At 54.3% G+C, this 27,216-nt stretch overlaps 1 protein-coding gene across 1 annotated transcript; it reads right to left on the minus strand.

The window, feature by feature from the left end:
• Positions 1-3,904: 3,904 nt before the first annotated feature.
• TMEM8B (transmembrane protein 8B) lies at positions 3,905-27,216 on the minus strand. The gene is made up of 13 exons (XM_056849105.1): positions 27,141-27,216; positions 22,576-22,765; positions 18,577-18,784; positions 17,707-17,840; positions 15,323-15,594; positions 14,455-14,804; positions 14,187-14,283; positions 13,893-14,016; positions 13,177-13,319; positions 11,098-11,276; positions 6,735-6,881; positions 5,274-5,390; positions 3,905-4,261 (listed from the first exon to the last, which is right to left on the minus strand). Exons 1-13 carry the CDS (start codon positions 27,214-27,216, stop codon positions 3,917-3,919), a joined length of 2,382 nt encoding a protein of 793 aa, XP_056705083.1. The 3' UTR covers positions 3,905-3,916.

Genomic DNA, 27,216 nt, shown 5'->3' on the forward strand with positions numbered 1-27,216 from the left:
CAAAGCTCACAGTGAGCTGCTGCTGGCCAGGGAGGCTCGCTACAACAAGAAAGGTTCCTTCAGATATGTGAGGAGCAAACACAAGGGAATAGAGGCCACAGGCCCACTGTGGGGTGAAAATGGAGAAACTCGGACAGAGGACAGAGAGAAAGTAGAAAGGCTCCATGCCTATTTTGCCTCAGTTTTTTCCCTGAAGAAGAGAACGGGCTCATCTAGAGACGGCAGCAGGCCAGGCACGGCGGTCCAGGCTGCTGGTTGACATGAACAGAGAGGTTGTTGAGAAGCACCTGGCTGCACTGGATGAGTACAAATTTCCCAAGCCAGATGGCATGCACCCGAGAGCACTTAAAGAGACCTCTTGAAAGATGGGAGATGTGCCACAAGACTGGAGGAGGGCAAATATTATCCCAATTTTCAATAAAGGGAGGAGGGATGACCCAGGAAATTACAGGCCAGTCAGTTTGACCTCTGTCCCAGGGAAGATTCTGGAGCAGATTTTAAAGCGATCAATCTGCAAGCATCTGAAAGACAACTTGGTGATCCAGGGAAGTCAGCACGGATTTATCCCCAACAGGTCCTGCCAGACCAACCTCGTTTCCTTCTTTGATTGAGTGATGAGCTTACAGGATCAAGGGAATGCAGTCAGTGTTGTTTACCTGGATTTCAGTAAAGTTTTTGATGGGGTTCCCAATGATGTTCTGATAGGTAAACTAGAGGACTGTGGACTAGACTCTAGGATAGTTAGGTGGATAGGGAACTGGTTGGAGAACCGCACTCAAAGAGTTGTTGTCAATGGCATTTCATCTGAATGGATGGAGGTGTCCAGCGGGGGAGGGGGGGTGCCACAGGGCTCGGTTCTGGGCCCGGTACTTTTCAATATTTTTGTAAATGATCCGGATGAGGATGTGGAGGGACAACTCTTTAATTGTGTAGGTGACACCAAATTGGGAGTAGTGAACACCCCAGAAGATAGACAGAGAATCGAACAAGATCTGAGCACACTGGAAAAGTGGGCGGATGTGAACAAGATGCAATTCAACAAGGATAAGTGCCGAGTTCTACATCTGGGTAACAGAAATGAGGGACATGCATACTGGAAGGGGGATACACTTCTGGGTAGCAGTGTATGTGAACAAGATCTTGGGATACGAGTGGACTGTGAGTTAAATATGAGCAACCAGTGTGGTGCAGCGACCAAAAAGGCTAAAGCGATCTTGGGGTGTATTAACAGAGGGATAACATCCAAATCCCAAGATGTCATCATTCCACTGTACACTGCATTGGTCAGGCCGCACCTGGAGTATTGTGTGCAGTTCTGGAGGCCCCACTTCCAAAAGGATGTGGACAGAATTGTGTGGTTGCAGAGACGTGACGAGGATGATCAGGGGCCTGGAGACCAAGCCTTATGGAGTTGGGAATGTTCAGCCTGGAGAAGAGGAGGTTGAGGAGGGACATGATTGCTCCTTTTAAGTATTTGAAGGGCTGTCATGTAGAGGTGGGCAGGGAGCTGTTCCTATTGGCAGCAGAGGATAGGACTCGTAAGAATGGGTTTAAATTGCAGGTGGAAAGGTACTGGCTGGATATTAGGGAAAACATTTACAGTAAGAGTTTTCAACCATGAAATCAGCTAGCTAGGGAGGTGGTGGTGAGCTCCTCTCCCTGGCAAGCTCTTTTAAGCAGCGGCTGGACAAGCACTTGTCAGGGATGCTCTAGGCTGATCCTGCACTGAGCAGGGGGTTGGACTAGATGGCCTGTATGGCCCCTTCCAACTCTATGATTCTATAACGTAGCAGGGGCTTCCTGCCATCTACAGGGGGAAATTCCCCCCCTTTGGATACCACCCACTAGAACATGAGCGTCCTTCCTGGGCCCTCCTCTGAACTGCTCTTGCCTGTTCCCCCAACTCTCTTCCCTTCTGGCCCAGACACCAGCCCCTTCCCCACCACCATGGGAAAAAACTTCTGCTCTTCCACAAGGGTGTTTATGACCAAGCCACTCCACACCCCCCCCCAACCAAATAAGCATAACACAAGAAAGTGGTGTAGGGGGTTGATTTGCAAGTCATTTAGGAGGACCAAAGACCCTCTCCAATCCCGTCACAGATGCAGGGGCCTCCGGCTTCCTCTTGTGGCTGCAGAGCCCACACATTCGAGAGTGGTTTTTTTTTTAAAGCTCTCGGGCATCACTTCCGAATGCGAAGGGTCCTGAGCCCAAAGGGGCATTTGGAAAACCAAACAGACAGCATCTCGCTTCATGGGGTCCGGCAGTAGGTGATGTGCAAGACCCTTTTCTGCCAGAGACTCTGGAGCACCGCTGCCAGTCAGAGGAGACAAGGCTGACCTAGAGGGTTGCCAACCTCCAGTTAGCACCTGGAGCACACCCAGATTATGCCTGATCTCCAGAATACAGAGATTCATTCCCCTGGAGGGACTGGCAGCTTCAGAGGGATCACAACCCTGCTGAATTCTTTCTGCTCCCCAACCTCCACCTCCCCCAGTCTCCCCCACTAAATCTCCAGGAATTTCCCAACTCAGAGTTGGCAACCCTACTGACCTGGTGCAGGGCCTTTTGGGAGTCTGTATGCAGCGCCCCCCCCCCCACATCCCTGGGAAGAAGATCCTGCCTGAGCTTCTGCCCCAAACTGTGTGAACCAAGCCCCTCTGCTCTGTAGGCATGGATGGGGACGAGACCCTTCCCTTCTCAGAAGACGGAGAGATGCCTGCATGGTGGCGGCTCTGGAAGCTGAGGGGCCCAGGAGCAGGCCAGGGAGCTTCTGGAGGCTGCAAGGCTGGGTGAGGGTGGCTCCTCCTCACCATTCTCCCTTCCCAGCTCCCCTGGGCCTTTCTTTCTCAACTCCCTCCTCTGGCTAAGACGGAAGGAAGGAAGGAAGGAAGGAAGGAAGGAAGGAAGGAGGCCAACTGCTTCGGCTTGCATGTCCCTCACTGTATGGGGTGAATGCAGCCACAGGCCATGTCTATCTTGCAAGCCACACAGAGGCACACCCAGTCGTCCAGGGGTGGGGGCAGGCCCCTCCCACACAGCAGCAACTGACCGGGAGAGCGGAAAAGCGAAAGCCCTGGGCTTGGCTGAGAGGCAGATGCTTCGAGACGAGGCAGGGGGCTCAGCTGGGACGGGGCCCCAAGGAAAAGCCCCCCCTGGCCCCTGTGACTGCCTGTGCCTGTTCGCCGCCAAGGAGAGGCCCTCGCCAGCCAGTGCGGAATCCCTCCTACCCCTGCAATCCAAGGTCCCGCTCTTTCCACTCCCCCCTCCCTGACCCACACAGAGTCAAGACACACAGGGGCAGACTTCTCTGGCCTTGGTTATTTGGCAAAGGGGAGAAATGGCCGCCATGTCCTGAGCTGTAGGAAGTGTCCCGAGCAAGGAGAAAGGCAGCCCAGCCGTGCAACCCAAAGAGCGTCCTGCTCCGTAGGGCCCTAAGCAACGGCAAGAGTGCTGCCACTGGCCCTTCTGCATGCCCCTTCGCCCCTGGAGGAGCCACCAGGCCCAACTCCTGCACCACCAGCAAGAGCTGGAGCCTCCAGGGCCCTGTCCTGAGCACTCAGGAGGAGCATGTCCCTCTGCTCCACACTGCCAGCCAGGATGGGTCCCAGCATCTCCCGGTGCGCCTGGCATATCAGAGGGTGGGTTGGGGGGCAGAGCAGCCCTGCAGTCGGGGATGAAGCCAGGGCTGCCTTGGGGCATTGGGTGCCTGGGCCACAGTCCAAAGCCCCATCTCACGCAGGGGGCCCCTTTCCGTGCTGCCTCCCTGCAGGCAGGCAAGGGAGTTGGTGGCCGGGCAAGGGCTCCACTGGCTGGACGACGTGAGTGGGGCGGGCTGGGGGGGGCGCAACGTCCCAACAAGGAGTTTGTCTCTGGCTTTGGGGCTCCCTCCTTCAGGGTCTGTCCTGAGCCCCCATCAGCTGGTGCAGACGCTGGTGACGGAGGCCGTGGCGCCCGGGTCCACCAGTCCCAGCTCCTCCTGCTCGTTGATGCAGAGCTGGTAGCCGCAGCCCTTCCGGCGGGGCAGGGGGCCGGCGAAAGGGGCGTCCTCGGCCTTGGCCTGGGGGGGCAGCAAGAAGCCCACGCTGCCGGCGATGAGCATGTGCCAGATGCTGTGGATGTAGAAGTAGTTCTCCTCCGTCTCCACGAAGGCGTAGAGCAGCACGGCCGAGGCGGCGATCAGCGCGCCGGGCAGCAGGTAGAACGTCCAGCGCTGCCAGGTGGGTGGGTAGCAGCGTCTCCGGCGGATGCTCCGGGCCGTCTGCAGGCAAAAGGAGAGCGACAGGAGAGGCAGTGCGGTGCAGTGGCTAGCGTGTCAGACCCAGGTTCAAATGCCTGCTCTGCCATTGCGACCTTGGCCAGAGCCGCAATCTCACAGGGGACAAAATGGGGAGGGGGACAAGTACATATGCCACCCCAAGGCTCATTGGCAGAAGGGCAGCATGAAAATGTGGGGCTCAGCAGCTGGGCCTGGGCTTCTGCAAGGTTGTCCCTGGGGGTCTGCTTGGCCTGCCGAGGCACAGAAGGGACTCGGAGGGTGTTTCTGCCCCTCCTGGGTCCTCTGAGGGCCAGGGAACAGACAGCAGCCGTGGGCTAGGAGGGGTGGACTCGCCCTCCTGCGTGGAAAAGGTGAGTCAGGAGCACCGGATCTTGCCAGGGGTCCCGGACCCACTTTCAGCTCTCAGTCACCTCTTCTGTAAGCAAACCGCAGGCCAGAGTGAATTTCAGAGGGCAGCTCAGGCTGGTCTGCAGTGAAACAGCTGGAGTCAAGCCCAGCAGACCAACAAGATTTTCAAGGTGTGAGCTTTCGGGAGGCACGGTGCCCTTTGTCAGGGAGGTACCTGAGGGAGGGAGCTTGGACGCTCGAAAGCTGGCACTCTGAAAATCTTGTTGGTCTCTCAGGTGCTCCTGGACTCAAATCAGGCTGGAGTCACCTCAGTATTACAGCTCATGGGAACAAGCTGCAGGCCAAGGTATGTATCAAGAATTAACAAATGACAGATTCTAAAGCCCCCTTTTTGCTAGGCAAAGTACAGGCCAAATAAGGCCTCTCCTGTAAGTCCTGAACACAGGCGCGAGAATGACTAAAACTCCAGTGGAGTCTGGAGTGGGGGTGGCCGGGGGGGGAGGCTACCAAGGGGCTACGGAAACTCCAGTGCGGTGAGCGAGGTGGGTTCCAGGCTCTTGTCTTAGTGGGGGGAGCAGGAGCTGGGCTTCTGCATTTTGTTTTGGAGGGGGAAGGGGTGCCCGGACCCCGCCCCCCAGGTCCTTACCCAGGCGACGGCCATGATCCCCAAGGCAAAGAGGCTGGGTCCCAGCAAGTTCCAGAGGCCGTGTCGATCCAGCTGCAGCGCCATGGAGAGCAGCATGGCACCCAACAGGTACAGCACCTGCCCAGGAGGGGAAGCGGGTGAATCAGTGGCCAGGGAGGCAGAGCGCCAGTCCTGGCCTCTCCATTTGTTCATTGCCCCTTTAGAAAATGAAAACTGAAGTGGGGGCAAATAGGCTGGGACTTGGATGGGAGAACACCAAGGAAGTCCAGGGTCGCCATGCAGAGGCAGGCAATGGCAAACCACCTCTGAACGTCTTTTGCCTTGAAAACCATACAGGGTCGCCATAAGTCAGCTGTGACTTGACAGCGCGCACTGTGCACACATGTATTATTTAGATACAAGTGCCTATCAGTTGCTTGCTATAACCATGAAAGCATATTGCTCTAAAACTGAGTCATGCTTTCTTGCAACTTTCAAGGGTACGCTACAAGTATCTTAAATCTCCGACTTCTTTATTTTAGGGAATGATGTATTTTAGACTCTATTTGAGGCTGTGTGAGCATTCTCCCCTACAGCCTGCAGTCCGGAGAGGCTTTTTGCAGGATGGAATCCACACCCCTGGTTATCTGGGGCTTTTTTATTTCCAGTGCTCCTTTCAATTGATGCCTGCTCTTTCTCCTCTGTCGTGTAGCTGTCCTGCCTTGCCCTGCTTTGCCCCGTAAAAAGTAAATGATCTCAGCCAGAGGCAACATCTGGCAATAGTTCTGGCCCAGATGACCATTCTCCACGAGGTGGGAAGGAAATGTCTGTGTTCATCCGGATCTCTGCGATGAGAGTCCTGAGCCAGCAGCAGAGACCGGGCAGCTCCTGGGCGTGAATGAAGAGTGACGGATTGCCCAAAGGGATGGATCTGTGGGCCGTACTTGGGGTGACCTGCCAATCCCCCCCCCATAATATCAGTGCATGAGTAATTACATTGCCAGATGACAGATGAACAAGTCGTTCTCTTTGAAGAAAAGCAGGGCTTCCATGCATTTATTCTTAAGGGAGCCTATGTTTACATCATGTATAGATTTCTTTATAAACCAGTTTTTTTTATAAGAGGCACTGTAGCTGGAACTACAAAAAAATTAAACTCTATTTAAAAATAGATATATAAAATGTTACCTTCCTGGGAGCTATTACCTGACCCCTCTAGCATAAACTCCATCAAGCATAAACTCCAAGCGGAACTGGTCCCTAATTCCTGCGGGTGCCCCAGCCGAGGCGGCCTATGGGGTTATCATAGACCCACAGAGGCAGGATTATCCCAGCAGAGAACTCCCAGCCCCCTAAGTGACCCTGCTGGCCCCATAACATGTGTGCATGACTGTGGCCATTCCCCGCACGTCGCAGACGTTTCCCAGAGCGCCCCCCAAAGTTTGCAGAAGGTGATGCTGCCCACACGGAACCCCCCTTCACCTGCTTGATCACCGGCTGGAGTCGGGCCATGGCGATCACGGTGACCCAGACAGACATCAGGGAGCCCAGGAAGTCGCAGAACTGCAGCACGTCGTAGTCCATGATGCAGAAGACCACAATGCCCGGCTGGTCACAGGCATGATAGAACTGGCAGTGGGAGTTCAGAGAGGGGGTTAAGTCATGGCAGAGAGACCCACGCTCTCCCCCTCCCTGCTCCCCATTCACACCCCCCCCCAAGGCAGCCTCTCCCGAGCACTTCTGAGCCTCCAGGCCCCCACCCCTAGCCTCTCCCTGCTGGCCACTTGTGGCTGGGGCCCCTGCACAGGGCCCACCCTCATGGCCCACTGGTGGGTCTTCCGGCGCAAGACCCCCATCCTCTGCAGTGGCTCTTGCAGGCTGGGACTCATCTGTCCAGAACTGTGACTCAGCGTGTGGCAGCTTTGAAAGAGGCAAACTCCACGCTGAAGACTATTAGGGAAGGAACTGTGGTGGGTGGGGTGGGGGGAAACAGACGGTGTTGTAAGGCCCTTGTGTACATTGAGGGGAGGTCCACATCTGGAATATTTCTGCTTAATCCATTCAAGTCAAAGAGCCCAGTGCTTCAAGTGGGAGGGAAAAGGCAGTTTTGTTTCAAATTAGGCCAGACTAATTTTAGCCTGTGGCCCATTCATCATCGTTAGGAATATAACTGTTGTGAACACTGTTAGCTAGCAAGCTCGAATTAGATATTCACAGTGAGGAGCCATAACAATCAGTTAAGAAAGATGGCAAGAACAGAGTTACTATCCATGAAGTCAAAAACACCAGTGAAGTTGGGCTAATATTCGGTATGACAAACCTTCAAAGACACAGAGACACAGACTTAGAGACCAAACCCTGCGACAGACAGACCTAGATGCCAAGTTTGTCCCCATCTACACTCAGGGAACACCATTAAAGGGCCCAACAGCCTCAGCTGCACCATCATGGGGTCTTCCGTTTGCATAGCATCCAATTTCATAGGTGCCATCATGAGCCAAAAATGCCCTTTTACAGTCTACATTTGACAAACATGGCAATGTCTGCCTGAGAGAGTCAATGAACACAAATCAGCCATAAGAAATCACATCCAGAAACCAGTAAGGGATCATCTTAATGTCCCCGGACACTCGCAGATCTGTTCTTCCCCCAAAAAAACAACCTTTCAAAGACAATATACAGCATGAAAGTGCTGAATCCACATGCATAAAGAAATGAAAACACTTCATGTCATCCTAGCTTAAGCAGAGATTTGGATTTCCTTAAGGTAAAGGTAAAGGTCCCCTGTGCAAGCACCAGGTCATTCCTGAACCATGGGGTGACATCACATCCCGACATTTACTAGTCAGACTTTGTTTTGGGGGTGGTTTGCCAGTGCCTTCCCCAGTCATCTTCCCTTTACCCCCAGCAAGCTGGGCACTCATGTTACCGACCTCGGAAGGATGGAAGGCTGAGTCAACCTTGAGCCGGCTACCTGAAACCGACTTCCGTCGGGATCGAACTCAGGTCGTGAGCAGAGCTTGGACTGCAGTACTGCAGCTTACCACTCTGCGCCATGGGGCTCGTTGTTGGATTTCCTTACTCACTACAATCTCTGTTTAAATCAGAATGACATGAAGTGTTTTAATTTCTTTATGAGTTTGGATAGCTCTACAGGACCAACCTCTTTGAAATTTAGTTGGCAATTCTTAACATGTTTTATCAGACCGTAACCTTGTTCCAACTATCAGGTAGTTTTAACTTAAGAAGTAGTCTGAAGCCTAAGGCCATTTATGCATGGGGTTTTTTTGCCTTGGATTTGCTGCTTTCTAGATGCACATTTTCCCCATCTGATTTCTCAAAACTGCATGGGGGTTTATTTTTGAGTTCTGAGAATTCAGAAGGGAAAAATGTGCATCTACAGAGCAGCAAATCCAAGGCAAAACCTCCCATGCATAAATGGCCTTAGACTTCAGACTACTTCTCTGCGAGTTGACTTCATCACTCTGCCTATCTGTTAGTAACGCTTACTCCTGTTCTCATCCCTGACACAATTTACAGTGAGGGAAAAAAGTATTTGATCCCCTGCTAAATTTGCCCGTTTGCCCTCTGACGAAGAAATGACCAGTCCATAATTTTAATGGTAGGTTTATTGTAGCTGTGAGAGACAGAATAACAACAGGAAAAACCCCAGAAACCCAGAAGACAAAAGTCAGAGATTGATGTGCATTATAATGAGTGAAATAAGTATTTGATCCCCTATCAACCACCCAGGTTAGGGTTCTGCTGTCGACAGAAGCAATCAGTCCATCAGATTCCAAACTAGCCACCATGACCAAGACTAAAGAGCTGTCCAAGGATGTCAGGGACAAGATTGTAGACCTGCACAAGGCTGGACTGGGCTACAAGACTATTGCCAAGCAGCTTGGTGAGAAGGTGACAACCCTAACCCTAACTGTCAACCTCCCTCGGTCTGGGGCTCCATGCAAGATCTCATCTCGTGGAGTTACAATGATCATGAGAATGGTGATGAAGCAACCCAGAACTAAACGGGGGGAACTTGTCAATGATCTCAGGGCAGCTGGGACCATAGTCACCATGAAAACAGTTGGTAACACACTACGCTGTGAAGGCCTGAGATCTTGCAGAGCCCGCAAGGTCTCCTTGCTCAAGACAGCACATGTACAGGCCCGTCTGCAGTTTGCCAATGCGCATCTGAATGACCCAGAGGAGAACTGGGTGAAAGTGTTGTGGTCAGATGAGACCAAAATCGAGCTCTTTGGCATCAACTCAACTCGCCGTGTTTGGAGGAGGAGGAATGCTGCCTACGACCCCAAGAACACCATCCCCACCGTCAAACATGGAGGGGGTCATATTATGCTTTGGGGGTGTTTTTCTGCTAAGAGGACAGGACACCTTCACCGCATTGAAGGGACGATGGACGGGACCATGTATCGTCAAATCTTGGGTGAGCACCTCCTTCCCTCAGCCAGGGCATTGAAAATGGGTCGAGGATGGGTATTCCAGCATGACAATGACCCAAAACACACGGCCAAGGCAACAAAGGAGTGGCTCAAGAAGAAGCACATTAAGGTCCTGGAGTGGCCTAGCCAGTCTCCAGACCTTAATCCCATTGAAAATCTGTGGAGGGAGCTGAAGGTTCGAGTAGCTACACATCAGCCTCGAAATCTTACTGACTTGGAGAGGATCTGCAAAGAGGAGTGGGACAAAATACCTCCTGAGATGTGTGCAAACCTGTTGGCCACCTACAAGAAATGTCTGACCTCTGTAATTGCCAACAAGGGTTTTGCCACCAAGTACTAAGTCATCTTTTGCCAAGGGATCAAATACTTATTTCACTCATTATAATGCACATCAATCTCTGACTTTTGTCTTCTGGGTTTCTGGGGGTTTTCCTGTTGTTATTCTGTCTCTCACAGCTACAATAAACCTACCATTAAAATTATGGACTGGTAATTTCTTTGTCAGGGGGCAAATGGGCAAATTCAGCAGGGGATCAAATACTTTTTTCCCTCACTGTATGCCCGAAAGACTCACGATGGAATTCTCATCCAACCTCCCTGTTTCAGCACCCCCCATTCCCTTTTGTAATCTTCCCCTTAAGTAGCAGTCCCCATATCTGAGCCTCTGAGGAAGTGAGCTCTGACTCACGGAAGCTCATATTGAATCAATGTTGTTTGTCTTGAAGGGGCCCCCAGACATTCGTTTGACAAAGCCTTCCAAACCCCAGCTGAGCTTATTTGCACTGTGGGGGTCCCCCCCCCAGCTCCCTCCCAGGTTAGTTTTCACCCATTGAAAAAGAAGGGATCATTTTGGGCTGCCTGAAAAAAAGTGGACCGCCTCCCACCCTCCCTTCCAGCAGTGTGAAGAACTTGAAAAGCTCAAAGGAGATGGTCTGGGGGCTGGGAGAAAACACAGATTAGTCCAGCGAAAAGACTGCTGAGGGGGAATGGGATTGAAACCTCTCAGAATGGGGCAGGGGGGTTAGCCTTTTTTCTCACCCAGAATATGAGCCCATCCAATTAAATCGATTGTCGTTAGGTACACAACAGGGACATGATGCGAGATCCCACCCAAGAGGGATGGGATGCGCTCTGGGGGGGGGGAGGCCTTCCAAGAGGGAGCATCCGGGGCAGCCAAACGGGACACCCCCTAACCCGAGCCTCTTTACTGCTGAACAGATTGGGGCAGGGGGATGCGGCACTGCAGTGCATCAGCCGGAGGTTTCAGGCCAAGACCCTCCTGCTGCAAAAGTTCCCAGGGAGGTGTGCCCCTCCCCCTGCCTGTGGGCCTCCAGAGGTGGGTTTGCGGCCACCTCACTCCCGGGAGCCCCACCCTCACTCACCGTGGAGAAGAACATGGTGAAGATGTAGACGGCCGCTTCCAGGAGGTAGTTGCTCCGCACGGCAATGACCACCGGCGGGAGGAACATGAGGTTGCTCAGGCAGAGGAGCAGCGTGGAGAGCAGCTGGAACCCGTAGGAGAAGGCCGCAGCGTTGTCGGTGCAGCCCCAGCCGTTCCAACCTGCGGGCAGAGAGAGAGGGGCCGGGAGTCAGGGCGGGGAACCACAAGGAAAGACATGAGGGGAGACATGATAGAGGTCTATAAAATTATGCATGGTTTGGAGAGAGTGGACAGGGAGAAGTTTTTCTCCCTCTTCCATAATACTAGAACACGGGGTCATCTGCCAAAGCTGGAGAGCGAGAGATTCAAAACAGATAAAAGGAGGTATTTTTTCACACAATGCATAGTTAAATTGTGGAACTCCCTGCCCCAGGATGTGGTGATGGCTGCCAACTTGGAGGTCTTTAAGAGGGGAGTGGACATATTCATGGATGAGAGGGATATTCATGGCTGTTAGTTAGAATTGATACTAGTCATGCTGCATACCTATTCTCTCTAGTATCAGAGGAGCAGGCCTATTATATTAGGTGCTGTGGAGCACAGGCAGGATAATGCTGCTGCAGATGTCTTGTTTGTGGCTTCCTAGAGGCACCTGGTTGGCCACTGTGTGAACAGACTGCTGGACTTGATGGGCCTTGGTCTGATCCAGCAGGGCCTTTCTTATGTTCTTAAGGGGCCCCTCGGCAGGCCTTCTGGTTCTGCTCGTGTTGGGAGCCGTAATGCAATGCTTCTCCCCCATGGCCTCAGCAGGACAAAGGAAAAGGTCTGCTCCCCTGAGCCTGGATGCCCTGGGAAGGACTGGGGGTTGGCATACTCCTGGCAGGGCACTGCCCGGAGCCTGGCTGTGGTGCTGAGGGCCAGCCCTGCCTGGCTCCGCTCTGAGTTACATGTTGCCAAGCCCAGGAGGTGGACACCTGGACTGCCAGCAGAGAGGGTGGTGGGGTTCTGCGCTGGCAACTTGCATGTGGGGACCCAGTTTGGATCGGGACTCCAGTGTGTGTGTGTGGGGGGAAGGTTCAGTCTCTCCCCCCACACTGCTCTTTTCCTGACCTGAAAGAGCCCCAGAAGTGACTCTGAGCCCTGCTGGGAAAGGCCTGTGTGGTTGTGAGCAGGATACTTATGGATGTCGAACAAAGGGATCATCTTGAACTATGTGGTGATGCCAAAAGGAAATGCGCACCCTCTTTCTGGGGATTGAGCACCCCGTCTTTTACAGTGCTTCCAGGTTATTTAAAAGTCGTAACTATTCCAACCTTTCAAAGACTTTTCTTCTTGGCCGGACATAATGCCTTTCCCCTCAATGAATTATTTGGCAGATTCTCAGATCGGTCCAGTTAAGCAAAGAGCGTGCCCGTGTGGAGAGGCAAAGGCAGAAACACCCATTCTGTATTCAGTTGTGATTTATAGTCTCCTATAAGATCTTCTTTTATTACTCCATTGATCTCACACTTTCCAGCATGCTCACATGATTATCATTTAATATATTTGCTGTCTGGTAAAGATGAGGCTGTTACCCTGTCCGTAGCTCATTATTTTAATGGCTGTCTTGAAGATGTGTCCAAAGCTATAATCAAAGTTCGCCCAGATGCTCATTTGCGTACAGAGGCGTTCCTTTTGCCCTGGAACTGGGATGAGTCGCCAACAGTCCCTGTTCCCCCTCCCCAGGGGGCCAAGAGCAACTCCCCAGGGCCATTCAGGTCGGGGGGGGGGGGGGCTCAAGCTCTTTCTCCTGGTGCGCCAGGGTCCTGATCCAAATTGGGCCCCAGCACACCTGGGAAATTAGTTCCCAGCGCAGAGCCCACGGTGGCCCCCCCTGGTCTCCATGTGGACTTTGTCACTTGTGACTCAGCCCCTGAAGCAAAGGGTTGCCCATAAACCAGCCAGTGCCTCAGAGGGTGGGCAGAGTGTCTTTCTTGCAGCCCCGAGCGACCCCAGCCGGCTTGCTCGGAGCAGTCCGTTGCCCCCCCTCCCCCGTCTGCCTGCCTGCCGGCCGCTGGCTCCCCCCCCCCGCCCAGCTCACCCGCTTTGCACTCGCAGGCAGCGTACAGGTAGTTGTTGGTGCGCAGTAGCTTGCACTGCCCGTAGGAGCCACACTCGTCGATGCAGGGCGAGAGGTAAGTCCGCAGGTACACCTCGGCCGTCACGTTCCCACAGGGCTCCAGCCTGGAGGGGAGAAACGGGTAGGGGGTCGGCTGGAGTGCGGTGGGGAAAGGCCCCTCTCACCCGAGTCCTTCTTTGTGTGGAGTGGGGTCATCATGCGCAGAGTGCATGGGAGGGTCAGTGGGGAGGAGGGTGGGGAGAGAAGCAGCCGAGGTAGGGTTGCCAACCTCCAGATACTAGCTGGAGATCTCCCGCTATTCCAACTGATCTCCAGCCAATAGAGATCAGTTCATCAGGAGAAAAGGGCCGCTTTGGCAATTGGACTCCATGGCATTGAAGTCACTCCCCTCCCCAAACCCCGTCCTCCTCAGGCTCCGCCCCAAAACCTCCCACCTGTGGCAAAGAAGGACCTGGCAACCCCAAGCCGAGGCCTTCTGCCCGCCCAGGGAAACTATTTGTCCAGAAGGTGGAAAGGGCCTCCTCGCCAGCGCCCATAGCAGCTCTTGGAGAGTGGGGTGGGTTGACGCTCCCCTCTTGAGGCCTGGTGGCAGAGAGCAGGGCACTCCGGAAGCTGCCTTCTACGGAGTCGGACCCTGGCGAGAAGCCTTCGGGGCAGGGCGGACGGGGCGGCCTTACCCACGGTCAGAGGTGCACAGCGAGCGCAGGCTCAGGTACCAACTCCCAGTCTGGGGGTAGGGGATCCGCAGTCGGGTAAGGGGGGCCGTGGCATTGATGGACAGAAGGAACCCAGCCAGCAGCTCTGCCAAGGAAAAGCAGCAGGGGGGTCAGAGGCCTGGGCACGGCCCCCTCCCACTCCAGCACAATCCCTCCCCCCACACACACACCACGGGAACCCTTGCAGAACGTGGCACGGCCAAGTGGGGCCTCCCCATTCCAGTGCGGCCGGCAGTGCAGAGCCGGACCCCGTACCTGTCTCACAGCTGACAGAGGAGTTCTCTTCCAGAGCCAGAGGGACCTCGTGGTTCAAGCAAGCGAAGACGGTGGCATTCTCCCCCCGCAGAGAGGACTGTGAGGACAGAATTCCTGTTATGGAGAGAGCCCCCTGCCCCTGCGCAGCGCCCACCCCCAAATGTCCTGGGCTGTTGGCCTGCAGGCCTCCGTGCCCCCAGCCCTTCCCCTTCCCAGAACCCCTCTGCAGGGGGGGTCCCCTCTCCTCCGCCTCCCCTGGCCCACGCACCACGTTGAGCCGGAGCTCCAGGTTGAGGGTGCTTCCGCTGTCCAGCACTGGCAGGAGGCCGATGGCAAAGGTGGCCGGCCGGTCGGGAGGTACCGAGACGTTGGGTCCGAAGAAGATGTAGAAGTGGACCGAGAAGGTGTCCAGCTCGTTGCGGAGGGTGGGCCGGATGGGCCAGCAGCGCTCGCTGGCCGGGGGAGGGGCTGTGGGGGCCGAGGAGCTGTTCAGAGGGGAGGGGGGCAGGCTGTCTGTCATGGCTGGGGCTCCCCCTGCGGAGCCAAAGGAGTGCGGCATGTTCAGGTTGGAGCCGGGCAGCTGGAAAAGGGCCCGGCTCAGGCCTGTCCGGGAGCAGTCTGCAGGCAGAGGGAGGGGGGTCGGAGATGTAGTCAGAGAGCCCCCCCGACTCTCAGAGAGGACCCCCCATTCCGCTCCCACTGGTGGTTGTATTTCATTGCTGGCTGCTTTAGCTGCTGTGGGGTGTTTTATTGTTCCAAATTTGGGCCCAGGGAATCCTCCATAAGCCAGGGGCCAAACCCTGGTGGGCCCCTCGGTCTGCCTCTGCGCTCTCTTAGCCGGTCTCCTCCTCTTTGCATGCAGCATTGGTAGACCCTCTATGCGGTGCTTCTGCCCTAGGGTTGCCAACCTCCAGGTACCAGCTGGAGATCTCCTGCTATTACAACTGATCTCCTGCTGATAGAGATCCGTCCCCCTGGAGAAAATGGCTGCCTTTGGCCATTGGACTCTATGGCATTGAAGCCCCTCCCAAACCCAGTCCTCCTCAGGCTCCGCCCCCAAAACCTCCCGCCGATGGCGAAGAAGGACCTGGCAACCCTGTTCTGCCCCCCCCCCGCCCCCCGGCAGCCCCACTCACCCTTCAGCTGCACAACCAGCTGGAACTGGATGCTGCCAGCCGCGCCGAGCTCCTTCTCAACCAGGACGTAGTGCCAAGTCTGCCAGAAGGGGAGGTCCAGGGCCAGGCGGCAGGGCGACCGCTCCCGGCAGTCGACTGCGGTGGAGTTGTGCAGAGGGGGGGCCTTTCCCCGCACTTTCAGCCACAGCGGGCAGCCCTCCCCGCTCTGGTTGGCCCCGTGGCAGCTCCGCAGCTGCACCACGATGCGGGAGGTGTAGCTGGGGATGAAGACCCTGGCGGGGGAGAGGAAGGGCCTCGTCATGGCCGCTCCCGGCCTTGCCTGCCAGCTGACCCTCGAGCTGAGTCTGCACACACACACATGCACACACAAGGGCTGTCCACACACAAAAAAATTCTGTAAATTTCAGGTTTGGGTTTATTGGGCCTGAATTTTTCGGTAAACCCTCAATAAGCTGAATACCCATATCCACCATTATAGTTTCCCCCATTCCCCCGTTATAGTCTATGGAATTTATTTTCAAGGCTTGGGGTGTGTGTGCATTTTTCGAGGTAGAGTCACCAAATTTGCAGCATAGTTGCAAGGGGACTCTCCTTAGGTGGACACCGAAGTTTGGTGAAGTTTGAGACAGGGGGTCTAATTTTATGGGTAGGCAAAGGGGTAAGCCCCATCCTCCAGGCATTTGTAAGATCCGAGCTGTCAATCAGTTTTCAGGTTCAGAAGGTCAGTGTTGCTGAGGACTGGTGGAAAGAGACGATTGGCAGGCTGGCACCTCAAAGTCTGGGGACTCCCTTCGTATCTGGGTCACTTTGGAAGCTAATTTGCATGGACATCATGCAAACTGAGGAAAACAGCTTAAATGCAAGAAAAATAAGGCACAGAAAATATTTCTTTTGTTGGCAAACAACACCCTGTGAACAGTCCTTTAATGCAGTCATCAAAAATCTGATTTAAAGAGATTTACACTGCAGGTAAATGAAGGCTCTGCTCAGGGCAATCTTCAGTTTGAGAGCAGGTTTTCATAAGGGGGGGCGGTGATATTGGAGCCAGCTAAAGTCTCGACCAAGGGGGCCCTTCTGAAGGCAATTGCTCATCCGTGCAGGTGAGGGAGTCTTCATCAGAAGCCCAATCAGCAGCTGTTAAAGCTGGTGCTTTTAGTTGGAGGGTATATCCCTCCGGATGGGACTGGGTAAGCCCCATCTCTTAAGGACCCTTCTGCTTTGCAGACTAGTCTTCTGTTGGGTGATGTACCTGGAAAGTCGGTCAGACCAAGTTGGCTCTGATTACACAACCCCTACCTCTAAAGGGCCCCACCTATGGGGCCCTAACAAAACCAGTCAAAGATCTCTCTCTCTCTCTCTCTCTCTCTCTCTTTAAAAATTTTTTTAATAACATAAAACAAAACAAAAAAGAAACATACAAACGGGTACGTACAAAATTTAAACTCATCCTTATACAATGAAATAATAGTATTCAAGGTACCCTTAGAACCCACCACCCACCTAGAACCCAAGAGAAAGATAGAAAAATGGGAGAAGGCGCAGAGCCATGCATCTGAGCAACAGCGAATAGCCGAAACCCAAAAAAAGCTAAATATCTGTTTGGATTTTTGGGGATTGCCTGTTCGGCTTTGGGCACATTCCCAAGGTTTGGTATTCAGCAGAAAATAAGCCTGAATATTGCCAAAGGATCATTTCGGGTTTATTTGCGGTTCGTGTTTACCAATGTGCACAGCCCTAACACACATGCACGCATGCACACACCAGCACAGCTGAGGTAAGAGAGGGCCTCTGTGCTGGGGGCCATGGGGAGCTCGGCTGTCATTCTGCAACACAAGCAGTGTGGAATTGAAAGGCTTCCCCCTTTCTAAGGAACGCAGGGTGGGGGCTCTCAAGGCCTTGACACTACCCAAAAAAAAAAAAAAAGGCTGCTGCATGTGAGAGCAAAGCCAGTGGAAGCTGGAGGGGGTGGGGGTGTTGAGCAAGATTTCCTGCAGAGTTGGTGCTTCAGTGCCCAGTATTGCTCTTTGCAGCACTCTAGACTTGGAAGGAAGGAAGGAAGGAAGGAAGGAAGGAAGGAAGGAAGGAAGGAAGGAAGGAAGGAAGGAAGGAAGGAAGGAAGGAAGGAAGGAGGGAGGGAGGAAGGAAGGAAGGAAGGAAGGAAGGAAGGAAGGAAGGAAGGAAGGAAGGAAGGAAGGAAGGAAGGAAGGAACCTGAACGAAGTCTGTGCGGGAAGTGGAGGGCCTGGGGAGAACCTGTCTCCTGCTTTGGGAGCATCTGTCCCTTGGCTTGCAGAGGGGGTGGGGGGAGCCTTTGAATCCTCTTGAGCCTTGTCCGCCTCCTCCCTCCCCCCCCTCGAAAGCCATTCCCGTGCTGCTGGCACTTACTTGTAGAGCAGGGACCTGTTGTGGGGGGTCAGCAGGTGTTCGGTCACATAGCCGGGGTAGAGCACCCCAAGGCCCACCAGGCGCTGGACAATCAGCTGCGGCTGGAAGAGGTACTGGCAGTCCTCCGCAAGGCCCTGCAATGGGGGGGCACGCTTTTGACAAGAGGCCCACAGCCGCCCCCTTCAGAAAGAACAGACTGCTCCCCCCGGGGTGTGGTGGCAGCAGAACACGGAACTTCTTGGGATGGGGTGGGGGGTGATGCTGGGGCACAAGACTTGGTGGCCTTACAGGGAATCAGACTGTTGGCCCTTATAGCCCCACATGGCTGGAGATCTCCTGGGATAACAACTGATCTTCAGGTGACAGAAATCAGTTCCCCTGGAGAAAATGGCTGCTTTGGACAGTGGACTGTATGACATTATACCCTGCTGAAGTCCCTCCCCAAACTCCGCCCTCCTTAGGCCCCACCCCCAAAATCTCCAGGTATTTCCCAACCCAGAGCTGGCAACCCTACCCCACACAATCCCCCCTGACTGCTGACTGCTCTCCACAGAGACAGGCGGAGGGTCTTTCCCAGAGACCTTTCCCCTTTACCTGACAGTTTAATCAGAAATGCAGGGACTGATCCTGGAAGTGCAGAACCTGCAAGGCATGGACCCTGTTGGGGGAAGGGAGCCCACCTGGGGGAAGTAACCCAGGACCCCCACCCACAGGATCCACCCCCGCTGCTTCTGCCCACCAGGAATTGGCACTCTGGGAACTGGACTTAAGCCCCAATCCGCTTCTCCTTTCTCAGGCCTGCCTGCTGACTTCCACATTCCTGCAACCAGAGAGTAAATGCATGTCTCCCCGCCATTCCCCCAGTCTCACCTTGACAGAAATCTTGCCCTGCTCTCTGGGCAGGTGGGCAGCCAGGAACCAGTCCCCAGGCAGGGGGCTGGAGATGTTGAAGACCCCCGTGGTCCTGTTGGGCAGGGTCCAGGTGAGAGTGAGGGCAAAGGAGCCCGGCACGGCCGTGTCCCTGGGGAAGTGGGTGTGCAAGGGGTTAATGACTGGGGGGGCCCCTGAGCGGAAATACCTGCCAAGGAAAGAGAGAGAGGTGAGTCTGGGCACCCCTCGGGGGTTCTGCGTGTGTGGGCACGAGGGAAAAGAGGCTCCTGGACTCTGACTGAAGCCACACGAAAAGTCAGCCTGGGGAGGCAGGGTCCGAAGGCAGGGGAGAGGTTCCCAGCAGCATCCTCCTTTCCAAGGAGAGGGACTTGCAAGGGGCCCCCAGGAGCCATCATTGATCCTCTGCTCTGAGGGGGAACCCCCCTTCCAGTGTACCCCCAACAGCTTCCCCCCCCCTCCGCAACACACCCATCCAGGGCAGGCCTGTCTTTTCACATCTGTTTCCCTGCCTGCCTTCAGGACGACTCCCGCTCAGCCCCTACTCTGTGGGGCTTTAGGAGGTGGGCGGGCAGGGGCCAGAGGCAGTGGGTGGCTTCACCAAGGGGCAGGCCTCCTCCCCCTTTGTCCTCGCAAGCACTGGGCCTGGGCTTCTCTGTGCTGTTCGCAGCCACAGCTCGCCTGGCTGTGGGCATGCCTTACAGCTGGCACGCTTCTACGCCACCCAGTCTTCGGGTGAAGGTGGGGCAGAGTTTCTTCAAACCAAGTGGTGGTGGGGAGTTGACATGAAGCCTGCCTCCCCCCCCCCCGCCCCCGAGATTCTCCTGTGGAAAGACCTGGGAGGGGGGGAGGCTGAGCACCAGGCTCACTGCAGACTTGGCAAGATGAGAGTTTTGATCCTCCCCCTCATTTTCTCTTGTGTGGGGGGGAGACAGATGGAGCAGGGAGGGGACTCAGCACGCAGCCCCATTTCAGCATCAGGCCCTCCCCGCACAACCAGTTCCTGCTTCCTGTGTGCAATTATTCTGCTTAAAGAATTTCATTTTCCAATACTTGGCTATTCATATTGATTTTTATCTCTCTCTCTCTCTCTTGCCTAGTATCAAAGAAAGAAGATGACTAATATGGGCGGGAGGGGGGCAACTTGATATGTGGAAAGCGCAGCAAACCTTCCAGACAACAGATGGCAACTTAAACAACATTTCCAGACTGGGCGTGGCCAGAGAGAAGGGGACTTGGGGTGGGCAAAGTGAACCCCCCTCCCCCGAAGAAGCCTCTATGTCCTGGAAGGAGCCACGCCTGGGGCTGAACAGCTTCCAAGGAGCTCTGGAGGTTCAAAGCCGCTATGAGGGCCCCCCAGGCACAACCATGTGGCCACCCTACATGAAAGAAAGACCCCCACCATGGCCCATTTGGCCCATTTGGGCCAAGGCGGTGGCTTCAGAAATGGGCCTTGCTAGGAATCAGCGCAGCTGCCTGAGGAGTCGGTCTCTAGGGGGGCACGGCAGGTGCCCTTGCCAAAGCCCCGCTCCTACCCACTGCCTGAGGACGTTGGTGGGACCCCGGGGCATATGCCATGAGCAGGGACGCCTGGGAGCAGAAGGAACGCAGGAAAGCCGTGCCCAAGGGGTCGGCCTTGTAGGCTGGTGACAGGAGGAAACATCAGGGAAGGGCATCGGCCTGCAGGGCATTGCGTGAGGAGGCAGGATGCCTGGGGCTACAGAGAAACCCTCCCTGGTCTGACCCAGCAGGGCTCTCCGGACGTTCCTGTGTCCTTAGGCTCTCCTGGCAATGAGTCTCCCATAATTCCTATGTGGTCTGGCTTGCTCACAGGGAGCGGCTCCTATCAAGCGTCCGTCTGGCTCTTCCCAGCTCCATCACAGTTGCAGGAGTAGCTCACCTCTGCCCCACATGTGCAGGGCCCAGAAAATGGCCACTTGGGGGCACTGGAGAGCACAGAGGGTTTGGTCTCCTCAGAGCTCAGCAGGAAAGCAGAGAAGCCCCCCCACCAGATTCCGGCCCACCCCGGAGCTCCTTCAGGCTATGAGCTCGTGTCTGCCCTGCAGTTAGTCAAGGTGCATTTTGAGACAACTTTTATTGCATTAATATTCCTTCTGACAACTCCAGCCATACATTAGCATATTCAACAAAAGGGTTTTCTTTTACATGACTCGATACAGGACAATTCAGGGGAACCTCCAGTAGCCAAGAACCCCTCTAACGGGCCTCCTCCCACCCCAAGAGATCCCCTCCTTGCCTCCACTGGTTAACTTCTCGGGTCCTGGGAATTCCCTCCAGCACAGCCCTCACCAGCCAGGGAGCCCAACCCTCTGGGCCCACCCAGACGCTCCTTCCCTTTCCCAAGCCCAGGGAAAAGAAAACCTTCTTATTGCCTTGTTCATAACTGGGAAGTTATGTCTTATGACTGAAGCCAGAACCTTGCCTCAAATTGTGCTTGTCTCGGGGAGGGGCCCTGGCTGAGTGGCACAGCCTCCGCTTTGCCCCTAGAAGGTCCCTGGTTCAGCTCCTGCCATCTCCTGTTAGTAGTAGATGATGTGAAGGACCTCCCCCACCTGTGATCCTGGAGAGCCACTGCCAGCCTGAGTAGCCAAGAGTGGCCTTGATGGGCCGCAAAGGGGCATGACTCCATCAAAGCCAGCTCCGTGGGATCCTGCCCTGTGTTTGGACTTCCGTTCCCTTGCTGTGCTCAGCCCAGCCTTGTGCAGCAGACTCTGGCTCCCTCCTTGCCCTCTGTTCCCCTTGGGCTTGTTTGCTTGGGCCACTGCCTCTGGCCTCAGGAAACACTCTGTGGGGGGGGGGGACGGTCCCCTCTCTCCTTTATGTAGTCCTGAGGTTCCCTTGGTGGCTGTCAAGGTGGGTGGCTGCAATCCTCACTTGAAATCTCTGCTTGGGACCTGACTTGAGGGTGACTCTCTACACCCCCTCCAGCTCCTGCCTTACTCTTCTGGAATGGAACAAACTGTAGAAGTGTGTGTGGGCATTTGGGCAAGTAGGTGTGGCCATGGTACATTTCACTGTGGGCATTCTAGCATTTGGTGCTATTTTTGAATGCTTGATACAATCATGACTACTTGAGTGTATTTTATTCCCCTCAATTAAAAAAAAACACAACTATTTCCATTTTTACTCTATCCAGGAATCAGTGATCCCTTCAGACTTGCCTATGGGTACTGTTACTTTGCCAAAACCAATTCCTCAGTTTTGTGCCAGGTGCAAAATCTAGGCAAGCTGCTCTTTAGCATAGGAGTGAGAGGCGGAGGAAGGAAGATCTCTTCCTTACATTTGGACTTTCCCAGACTGCCCTTGGACTTAGCAGGAAAGTCGGTCTCCTTCACACACAGACATGCCTAGTGCATATGTGTCTTCTGACCACACAAGGTAACTTGCTGTGTGTGTGTGTGTGTGTGTGTGCATGGTATTGTGTGGACGAAAGGGACTCAGGCACACTGTGTCAGGGCCCTAAAGCAGCACTCTCCCTTTCTCTCTGGGAAATGGTTCTCTGGGTTAGGGTAGGACCATTCTGAAACTTCTGAGATTCAGGGGGGGTCTTTAGCAGCAGAGGTCAATAGTCCCATGGAAAGCACTTAGCCACATAAGACCCCTCCCTCCACCTAAACTAAGATCCAAGTGCAGAGCAAAAGGCCTGCAAGGCTCCAGGGATCTATGTCCCCACATCTGTTCAGCTCAGCCAACTGGGGGTCCTACTGTTATCCCATCACTGGAAATGTCTTTGTTTGAGGACTGCCACAAACAATGACATTTGAAAGGGAAATTACAGTGTGAAATTGCTGAACTCGAGTTAATTCACAAGTTCAGAACAATGGACACACACACCCCAGGGCTGAATAGGATTTTTATCTTGCTATGGGTGCCAATTTTCTGCCTCCGGGCATTTCCCCTCTGCTATAATCAAGCAAACCCCACTGGCCAACACCCCCCACACTGCCCCCACCCACTCACACAGTGATGCTTCGGTCTGGGCACTGGTCTCCAAAGGTACCACCCTGCTCTTTGAAGGTGATGAGATTCCAGACGGCCACGATCGTGTCCTCAGGGATGCGGAAATGGAAAAGCTCGATGCTGGGGAAGGATCGGAAGGCATTCAGCTTGCGGGGTGTCCGGGTGAAATAGTCAGTGACAAAGAGCCCATCTGAAAAGAAAGGAGGAGGGTGGGGCTGAATTCAGCCTGCAGCCAGGAGTGTGAGCCAAAGGATGCCTCCCTCCTTGCCCCCCTCCTCCCCCAGGGAAGTCTACACAAGCACTGAACCTTCTGCCACCATCCCTAGGAACCAGCACTGAGTCCCACCGGGAAAGAAGGGAGCTGCTTTGCAGGGCGCTGTGCCACGCCTGCCATGCCTGCCTGTTCGCAGCACAGCCTCCTCTGCCCACCTGGCTGAGCCTCGGCCATCCTCCTTGCTTCTGCCGCCTCCCTTCCCCCCATCACCTCCTCCTCCTGCTCCTGATACACCTGGCAGCTGTGTCTCCCAGCTGCCTCCATTGGTTTTGACTATTTATGAAGTTGCTAAGCAACTGTCAAAGTAGCAGCTGAGATCTCTCAATGCAGCACTGCAAGATCTATTTTGCTCGTTAAAGTCATTAAAAAAAGTTTTAAATGTTCTTGTCAAGTATTTTTTTTTAATTGTGGATGTTTTTATGCAAACTTGGGTGCTTTTCCAGGGTTGGTACAAACACAAACACACATCGCGACTGTACCTGGCCCCAGCATATGGAGTTTTTGATCCACACTTATTGGGCCCGGTTCAGAATTAGTTGTAGGGATACGTAACTTTGTGGGAGTCATCTTTCTCTCCACCTCACTACAGGACAATATCAAACTAATTATTTGCCTTTCTGCCTTGCAAAACTCAACGCAGCTTAAACAGCAATTATAAAAACACATAAAAGGCCACAATTTAAAAACTCCAGTTAGGACTACCAATAAAAAAAACCAAACATCAAATGCAGCCCTAATTATAACTGCCTCCTGAAGACTGAACATGGCCAGGCCGGGCGCACCTCCCTGGAGAGGGAGTTCCATAAAAAGGCCCCCTCTCTTGTGTCCCCACCAGATGAGCCTGCGTTCAGACACGTACTGAAGTTCCCCACTTGGAGCATCTCTTTGAATCCGCAGCAATGGGAACACGGTTTTAAAGGGGAATAATTAAGGAGACAAAAGCTCATGTATCTAATTTTCAACCCAGGATTGAAAGCCAAAGATTGTGGAAAGCTGTTTGCCGGAATTTTCTGGCATGCCAGACTGCTCCATCATTTAAAAAAGCCACAAGCAGCAACCTGCGCCAAGCATGGCCCTCCCCTCCTCTCTTTGTGGATTGGCCCTGGGGCATCAGAAGCTTCTTTTGGAGGAGTCTCAGGCCTGGGCTACAGAGGGGGGGGGTGGGGGCTCTTCAGGCTCCTCAGCTGGGGAGTTCACATTTGAATGCATCCCTCTGGGAAAAAAATGTCCTGCCAGAGCGGAACTACTGGAGAGCCTGGGGTCATACGAAGCCCAGCATTGTCACCGGAGAAGCAAATTAATCTAGCTGCAAACAAATGCTTTCTTCCATCTTTATTTCACCCAGAAGACGGCTCCCTACCTTGACTTGGCAGCCTGAAATGCGTCTCCCCCCCCCCACTGAAATGTTCCTCCTGACCCCAGAAACAGGATTTCAGGGGGGCTTTCAGGCTGCCGTGGGATGGGGGAGACCAGAAAACTGCACTGCATATGAGCTCCTGTCCTTCCACCCTCCAAAACACTCTGGTGGATCTAGGCCCATAAAAACCATTTGAAAATAGCAATCTGTTTGTTAAATGACTGGGTAAGAATTAATTTGACACTCTGTTTTAAGGTTATAGATGGGCAGCCCAATGCAGAGCAGGTGACAGCTGTGCCACTTCCTGGCACCAGCGCTAAGTGGCTTGGCACCACCTTAAATGCCCCGTGCGCTGGCACAAGGGGCATTTATGCTGGTCCCAGGGTCATGCCACCTCCTGAGCGCTTTCACTCCCCCGCCATGGACTTCCAAAAACAACAAAGTCCTCCAAAGGCTTCTGAGTAACCTTAACCCTCATGGGAGGAGAGGACTGGTTCTGCCATGGACCAGCTGCTGATTAAACAAGGCAGTTCGGAGGGTTCTCGCCAGGGGAGGAAAGAAACTCCTCGCCACGGGGCTTGCTACTGGGACCAGTGCTATTTAATTGGTTCACAAAAAAAGTCTGGAATGGAGGCCAAGAAGCGCCCAAACATGAGATGACAAGACGTTTTTCAGCCCAGTGACAACCAACACAGATTGTGAGGATCTCCAAAAGGGTTTCTCCAAACTGTGAATGAGTGGAAATTAATGTGACAAAATGAAGTATTTCTTCACACAACACATAGTTCAATTGTGGAACTCCCCACCCCAAGATGTGGTGATGGCTGCCATATGGCCTCCCGCATCCTTTCATACCCAGTGAAGAGGCCAGATCCATGTAGGGTTCCTTCCTTTAAAGGGGTGAGTATAGCAGGGCCTTCTCTGCATTGGCCTCTCTTTCATGGATACCAACAACCACTTTCAGGCTACCGTCTTTCAACAGAAATTGTGAGACATTCCTGTTTGTACTCTTATTCACTCTGCTTGAGAAGGTTGTACTGACTGTTGGTCTCCATGCAGTAAATGTTTTACTTTGTTTATTTATGGCTGTTACAGCACTTGTATTCCCAGCGATGTATTAAGAGTCTGAAAACGTTATAAAAAATACTATTCAGACTTTGTTTGGCCCCTTTAGCTGTGAAGACGTCTTCCAACCATTTATAAGCTGTGGTATCCAAAAACCCTTTTAAAGCGATATTTTTTACAACATTTTCAAACTCTTTGCTGGGAATACAAAGTGCAGTAACCCCCAAGCTCTGCTATTTGTGTTTGTTTGTGTGTTTTTTTAATTAAGCTCTGCTATTTGTGTCAAGCCTGAACTGACCCTAGAAGCTAAAATGACTAAACTGAGGCTATCGTGTTTTGGTCACATTACGAGAAGACAAGAGTCACTGGAAAAGACAATCATGCTAGGAAAAGTTGAGGGCAGCAGGAAAAGAGGAAGACCAACAAGAGATGGATATGCTCAATAAAGGAAACCACAGCCCTCAATTTGTGAGACCTGAACAAGGCTGTCAAGGACAGGACGTTTTGGAGGACATTGATTCATAGGGTCACCATAAGTCGGAAGCGACTTGACAACACTTAACACACACACACACACACACACACACATTTGTGTCTACAGAGTTATAAACTACTCTGAGTCAGCAGGGAGACGTGTGTGTGTGTGTGTGTGTGTGTGTGTGTGTGTGTGACGGATCTCCCCAGAGGGCAAAGAGGAGATATTTTAATCAGGGTGTTCCCCACAAGCCTGCCAGTCACAGCACTGGGAAGTCCCAGCAGGAGCCCTGGCCATCCCCCCACCACAGGAGGCTTGGGGGAATGGGCAGAGATTGGGGGAGGGTGAGGTTTCAAGGAAGCCCCGTCAGCCTTGGCCAGAAAAGACTTCCTTGAAAGTTCAAGGGAGCACACACCAAGTCCCGCCAGCCACGTCCTTCCCCATGAAAACGATCTCATTATTCTTGCGGAAAGCCATCCATTCCTAGGTAATTAAATGTCCTGGGATGCCGGTGACAGACGGAATCGCTCCATCTACCCTGGGAGTGATGAAGACGGGCATTGCGCACCCGCTGCCCGGAGAAGCAGCCCTGGAAGACGGGGGGGGCAACGTCGGAAGCCCCCCCCCCCCAGAGCTGGAGGGAGATGCCCAAAGGCGGGCTGGAAGAGAGGTGGGCCATGACAGCGGCCAGGGGGAGCCCGAGGGGTTCTTTCGCCAACAAGGGAACAAGTCATCCATTTCCCCCCATGAGTGGGTCTGAGAAGGGGAAGGGGGGAGGCGTTGGACAAAGGGGCTCCGGAGGATGTCGGTCAGGGGACAGTTTGCCCACTTCCCTGCAGAAGTGGACAGAGCAGTGTGCCCACCTTTCCCGTGTGGCCTTTGCCTTACCCCCCCTTTTTGCGCTGTAGGCTCCTTGGGGCAGCGGCCTGGGACCCCGTTCCCCATGTGCACGGGCAGAGTCAGAGCAGCGAGTCGTCGGAGGGAGGGAGGGAGGGACGGAGGGTTCCAGCCCCTTCCCCCGAAAGGCCACATCGACCCTGGGCCCAGGCTGACCCTTGATGGGACGCTGGGGAAGGGGGGGCGACAGGCAGGGAGCCTGGGGGCGTCCTTGCAACCGACAACAGGATCGCGCTCCCCACCCCAAGCTCAGGATCCGCCTCCCGCCGGTCCCCCCGGCAGGCCAGGCCAGGAGCACGTTCAGCACCAGGGCGCAGGACAGCTCCCGCCGGCCCCGGCCCGCCCGCCCGCCCGCCCTTCAGCACCCCGACTCTGCGGACAGCTCCCCCCGGCCCAGGGCGCCGCCTGCCGGGCAGGGCAGGGCAGGGCCGGGCCGGGGGGCGGCGGTGGCCCGGTCCCTCGCCTGCCCCCCCCCCGCCGCCTGCCCCCCCACTCACCGGCCGGCCCCCCCGGGCTGAGCCAGACGAGCAGTTGCAGCAGCAGCTGGAGCCGCCCCAGAGCCGGCGGGCCCAT

Source organism: Euleptes europaea, chromosome 4 (assembly GCF_029931775.1).
Source record: "Euleptes europaea isolate rEulEur1 chromosome 4, rEulEur1.hap1, whole genome shotgun sequence".
Taxonomy (NCBI): Eukaryota; Metazoa; Chordata; class Lepidosauria; order Squamata; family Sphaerodactylidae; genus Euleptes; species Euleptes europaea.

Bases quoted from the DNA above. Each gene is read 5' to 3' on its own strand.
- TMEM8B (XM_056849105.1), bottom strand. From the start codon at position 27,216: ATGGGCCCGCCGGCTCTGGGGCGGCTCCAGCTGCTGCTGCAACTGCTC. The intron at 13,320-13,892 runs GTAAGGCCGCCC...TCTCCCCTCCAG, and splicing joins CTGTGCACCTCTGACCGTGG to GCTGGAGCCCTGTGGGAACG. The intron at 11,277-13,176 runs GTGAGCTGGGCG...CTCTGCCCGCAG, and splicing joins TGCCTGCGAGTGCAAAGCGG to GTTGGAACGGCTGGGGCTGC.